Here is a 6,078-nt window from a genome sequence, read left to right on the forward strand (position 1 = left end):
TTGTACAGACGTGTTATAATTTACACATAAGATAAAAATACAATGGAAATAGGATGTATATATATATAAAAAAGGAGCAGCTCTATAACCAGAGCTGCGCTTTATAATATGAATAATTTCAACACTGTAAAATAGTTAAAACTGTCACTATAAATTGAAAATTGAAAAGATTGCAAAACAAATAAATTAATAAATTAATATTTATATTTTTAAAAAGTAAAAATGAGAAATAATTATATAAAATGATTATTGCTTGTTGTTATAAAGCCTAATACTGGACGGCAGAAAAGATTTTCGGTGTCTCTCTGTTTTCGTTGAAATAGAGAAAGGGCGACCACTTCTTTCTGACATAATAATTGATGGTCTTAGTGGATGATACTGGTCATTTAATATTTTAGTTATTTTATTTATACAAAATTTCTCGTATAAAAGATCTACATCGTCAACATCATTTATATAGCGTTTAATGGATTTTTTAATATTTGAATTTATTTTGTTCCTTTCCACTGCTAAGCAATTGCCTCCCCAAGCTGTTATACAAACTGACAAAACACTTTCGATTACTGCTCTATAAAATAATGTGCAGAGGGTTTTATCTATTCTAAACTGAGAGAGTTTCGATAAAAAATATGTACGTCTGCACATCTTATGCCTAATTATTTTCAAGTGTTCATCCCACTTGAGCCTGTCATCAATCGTTACACCAAGGTATTTGTAGTGAGGAACTCGCTGGACGAATTGGTCCTTTAATTTTAACGGTTCTATCGGTTCCTTCACTCTCCTAAAGTCAATCACTAGCTCCTTTGTCTTGCTTATGTTAAGCTCTAGGTGGTGGGCATCACACCAAGACACAAATCTATCAATTTCTTGCCTATAAGCCACTTCGTTGCCATTTGTTATGAGGCTTTGAAGAGCGGTGTCATCTGCAAACTTTATTAAAGGTACACTCAGGTTTTGACTTATACAGTCATTCGTGTATATTGTGAATAATACAGGGGACAATACACAACCTTGAGGAGCGCCAGTATTTGTAGTTATACAGGAAGATTTGTTTTGCCCTAATTGAACATATTGTGCTCTCTCCGTAAGAAATTCGAGCACCCAAGCAATTATATACTTGTTTAAATTCAGACTAGTCAATTTTTGAACAACCAACTGAGGTTGCATTGTATTGAACGCTGAAGAAAAATCTGCAAAAAGCAATCTGCAATAGCTCCTAGAGTGATCTAGATGCCTGTAGATGTTGTTTGTAAACAGCAAAATGGCATCCTCTACTCCACGTCCTGGTTTGTAAGCAAATTGATGACTATCACTCAATGGCATAAACTGATTCCTAATTTTAACAAGAACAAGTTTTTCTAAAGATTTCATGACTATTGAAGTCAGTGCAACAGGTCTGAGATCGTTCATAGTTTCAAGTTTTTCTTTTTTTGGAACAGGAATAATTTTCGAAGTTTTCCAAATTTCAGGGATTGAAACGCATTGGAGGGACCAGTTAAAAATATGTGTATAAATGGGGGAAGTAAGGGTAATTCTATTACCCGTAGATTCAAATGATTACTTAAAAAAATCTGCCAGGGCATAATGATCGGTCATTTGATGTTGAGAGTCCCCATCTGGCCGCCCTAATGCCAGATTCATTTGCGCGCATCTCGGGAACGAAGAAGAAGAAGATTTGCGCGCATCTGCAGACTTTATTACCAGAACGATTTTGAGCGTTGAAGGCTCAAAAGTTTCCTCACAAGTAATGCGGATATATATTTATATATATATATAATATATTATATATATATATATATATATATATATATTATAGTGTAATAAACATATATATATATATATATATATATATATATATATGTATATATATATATATATATGTGTGTGTATGTATTTATATTATATATATATATATATATATATATATATATATATATATATATATATATAATGTTATTCTATGACTGAATCCGTGGACTGTATTCACACCTACCTACTTGAACATACTACATAGATATAACATGGTTAAAGGCTTAATTTAGGATTGTATCATTTAAATGCCATTCATTTTAAATGATAAAAAGTGATTTATCAATAATATCATCGATGAATCATTAAACTAATGAGTAAGAAACAATTTCCGATCATATTGAAATCTAAGATAAAACAACTTTCGGTCAATCGAAGGTTTAAAACCAACCAGAGAACATGCATTGTTTGTTTCGAATCTGATATTATTCCACAATAGAATTGTAGGAAAAATTGACGACTTTTGTCTAACATTGGTATTACATCCGTAATACTGCCGTTTTATTAAAGAACATAGTATGTACTATTTAGTTAACATTGCATATACTGTGTTTTTAAAAACAACTGCAGTGTATATATAGGTAACGTTTAAATATATCTATCCTTGGAAAATTTCGTAATTTACATGGTGGAAGAAAATAAATAGGCACAATAACTACTTTTAAATTAATCCATAGCAGCAGGTTCAATAACATTTCAAATTCCTTAATTTATATGCTCTGGCAGCAAAACTTTTTTATCAACGAGTTCCAATGAATTAAAGGCCTTGATAAAGCAATGAGATTGAAATTCTTTTTAAGAAATCCGTAAAACCATGAATTTATCGTATTAGTGGGAAGGTTTGCTATAATGTACGATTTGTACTTACAGTATACTTTGATTTGATCTTGACAGACAACTGGGCCTTTTCAGAACAGGCAAGTGTACAAAAATTCTTTTACGACAAATTTATATTGAATTAAAGTTCTTTCCAAAACTATGAGATTGTAGTTAAAAATCCGGAGAACTTACAAATATTTCATAGCATAGAGAGGGTCTACTATTTAAAATGTATAATTAGTACTTACAGTTCATTTTGATTTGTTCTTGACGGACAACGGAGCCTGTTCAGAATAATAGCAAGTGTCCAGTTGGTGTTGTAGACTGTGGTGATCGGTGGTAGTTTCACAGCAGTATTTATAGGGGTGGTCTGATGGTTAATGGTCAACGAATGGTCAAGTCAGCGCTTTCTTAATTGACAAATGCTATTTGATATGCCGTGGTTTTATTTTTGTATTGAGATCATCGTTAATGTACTCATGTACAATAACAGAATTGGACTTATTGACTCAAAACATTATTATATTGGGGTGACTTTAGCTTTTATATAGCGCAATATCCACTAAACATACTCAAAGCGCTTTACAAAGAGTCCCTGACCAACAGAAACACGTAACATATAGCACGAGACATGGCATGACGCCTGTTAGACGATATTATCTTTTTTTTTTCAGACTGAGACTGTGGCGTAATTGCACACATATGTAATGGCTTATGATCGCATAGTGGTGTTTTTCATAGATGGTAGTATTATCCTTTGCGTCGTGTTGTAGATGTTTAATAATGACGAAAGAATTCAGGGGCCGGTGATGATAATTGAATGCACAACATCAAGACATTCAAATAAAAGTCCAGATTCCAAGTTTCATTTCTTACAGTTTTATTTGTTTGTGATAAATTCAAAATCCAAATCATGATAAATTCCAAATCCAAATCAAATAGCATGGTCATAATTCAATCAGTTTCATAAATTCCAAATCCGTAAAATCAGTCCACATGTAAAGTCAGTTTTGCCTAAGTGACCATTGTCAATATTCGTGGAATATTTCTAAGTCCGTAAAAGCAAATAAATGATGGTGAGCACAAAAGGTTTAAAGTGTGCAGCTCATGGTCAAGTAGAATCAGAATAATCCCGTTTTCCTCGAAACATCCTCTTTTATCCCTATCAAAATTTTACCCACAGTTCCATTGTTTCCACGCCCCCTTGCAGTTTTGACAGTTCCCTGTCAGTCTATAATCCAACCCCTAAGAGTAAGACCAAATCATGATCAAACCTGAAACGTCAATTCCTACATATTGATGTTAAACCCGCCTTTTGTGATATAACATTATTTAGATAAATGCCCGTTTCACATGTTTCAACATCCTAAACCAATTTAAGAGAGCTTAACTAAATAGTACTCAACACAATAACCTGTCTATTAACTTGGACTTAAAAGTCCATTAACTTGGATATAAAAGTGTCCCCAAATGTATCACTCACAGACCAAGTTTTACTGATATAACTGCAATGTGCCCATTAAGCCCATTTGCTGTAACAATTGACCATCCTATACCAAAATTCTTGGATAACCTCTTGCATAAGCTTGCTCTCTTACAAGACAACGCTGCCAACTCCCAGGTATTCATTTTACACCTGAGTACGGTGAGATAATGTGAGTAAAAAGCCTTTTCCAAAGACTCAACCATGCGCCGAGCGAGGCTCGAACTCATGACATTCCGATCCGAAAGCAAATGTCTTACCACTAGACCACACAATATCCGCACCCTCTAAATCGGATTCTTAGTGAAAAGTAAGAAACTTGGATAACATTAATTAAGTAAATCAACCGGCGCGACCACGAACACGGTTTTCGTCACTTTGTCGCTCTATTCTTGAGTCCAACTCCATAATATAAATACTCTAATATAGGTAGTCTACATTTTATTCCCTAATACAATGAATATGAAGAAAATATATATTTTACGCAGTTATTTCCCTTATTTAATATAGCTATAATAGGTAAAATCTAAGGCCTTAAACCGATACGTTATGATTGACTGCCAGGGTGGTTCTATATCAGATGTTTTTTCTATGGGTCTTAGCAACCTGTATGCAAATTTTCATGCTTTCAACTCGAATTTGCACGGTTTTAGCCTAATCCCCCCTACTATCTATTACATATTCTAAACTTAGATGTCTCTGTCTATATGTGTGCGGCTATGTGTTCTTGTCGTATGACACTCGCTTTCGGATCGGAAGATCCTGGGTTCGAGCCTCACTCGGCGCATAGTTGAACCCTAGGAAAAGGCTCTTTACTCACACTCTCTCAATGTACTATGTGTAAAATGAGTACCTGGTCGTTAACAGCGTTGTCTCAGTCGGAAAAAAAATGTATTTAAGCCTAACATGCGTCATGTCATGACTCGTTCTACATGTTACTTGTTGCTGTTGGTCAGGGACCCAATTTAAAGCGCTTTGAGTATGTTTAGTGGATATTGTGCTATATAAGTCCTCAAGTTTTGTTATCTATATATATATATATATATATATATATATATATATATATATATATATATATATATATATATATATATATATATATATATTCAATTTTAGCAACTAGCTCTCCCTGACATAAAGCCGTTTTGAGACATTAGGTTACATATAAAGTTATCCTTCAGACCCATTCGGCCCATGGAGCCAGAGTTTATCCCGGTTTCTATATCGTGAAACGGACAATAGTAGCAATTGCTGCTATCCTTTGGATAGGACGATAATCTCTCGCAACGTACTTTCCGCCAAATCTAACAGCCTCAGCTATCCATTCACTTTGGGTGGACAGGGGAGGAAGGGGGGGGGGGGGGGTCAGAACAATCTTGACTGCATCCGGGATTGATCTTGCTCTCTTTGCGTGTGAAGCGAGTTTTCTATCAAGTGAGCTATCCGGACTCCCTGGTTACATATGAGAAATGGGTTAAGTTTTCATGTTTTATTGGAGAGAATTGATTTTTTTTATTACCAGAGACTAGAATTTCGTATTTCTGGACATTTTATACTATACAGCTCCACTTGACTTCCCAACATCCCAGCCCAAACTGCAATGACAGAATATTTCCTACAAATATGTAGGGAGACCACCAACATCAATGGTACCTACCTGAACCAGGATCTCTCTACATATCAGAAATTTCTGAATTCAGTTGAGGCCGAATTAAACACTATCGAGTTCACCCTCATTGAAGATCGAACCGTATTAAAGTGACAACAAGATCTTGACAGCCTCAAAACGCTGGCCCAGGACAGTGACCAATGGAAACAATTAACAACATGGGTGGAGAGAGCAGCTATACTCCTCGAGTTTTAAAGACTGAATCACACAATTCTCAGCACAATTCTCTGAGCCTTAAGATTACTAGATTGGCTTCGGGTCTACCAAGACATAATAACCGTTTTGAGGGTATGGGTCC

General features: G+C 34.7%; 1 protein-coding gene across 1 annotated transcript in view; it reads right to left on the reverse strand.

Annotated features, from left to right (window-relative positions):
- Positions 1–2,958, reverse strand: part of LOC144958324 (uncharacterized) — a 4,859-nt gene extending 1,901 nt beyond the window's left edge. Inside the window, exon 1 of the mRNA XM_078890229.1 lies at positions 2,877–2,958. Coding sequence (XP_078746355.1) covers positions 2,877–2,883 — 7 coding nt within the window. The 5' untranslated portion in view covers positions 2,884–2,958. The remainder of the gene's footprint in view (positions 1–2,876) is intronic.
- Between the last annotated feature and the right edge of the window lie 3,120 nt (positions 2,959–6,078).

This window comes from Berghia stephanieae, chromosome 12 (genome assembly GCF_034508935.2).
Source record: "Berghia stephanieae isolate SIO BIC M18660-M18661 chromosome 12, UCSD_Bste_1.3, whole genome shotgun sequence".
NCBI classification, from domain to species: domain Eukaryota; kingdom Metazoa; phylum Mollusca; class Gastropoda; order Nudibranchia; family Aeolidiidae; genus Berghia; species Berghia stephanieae.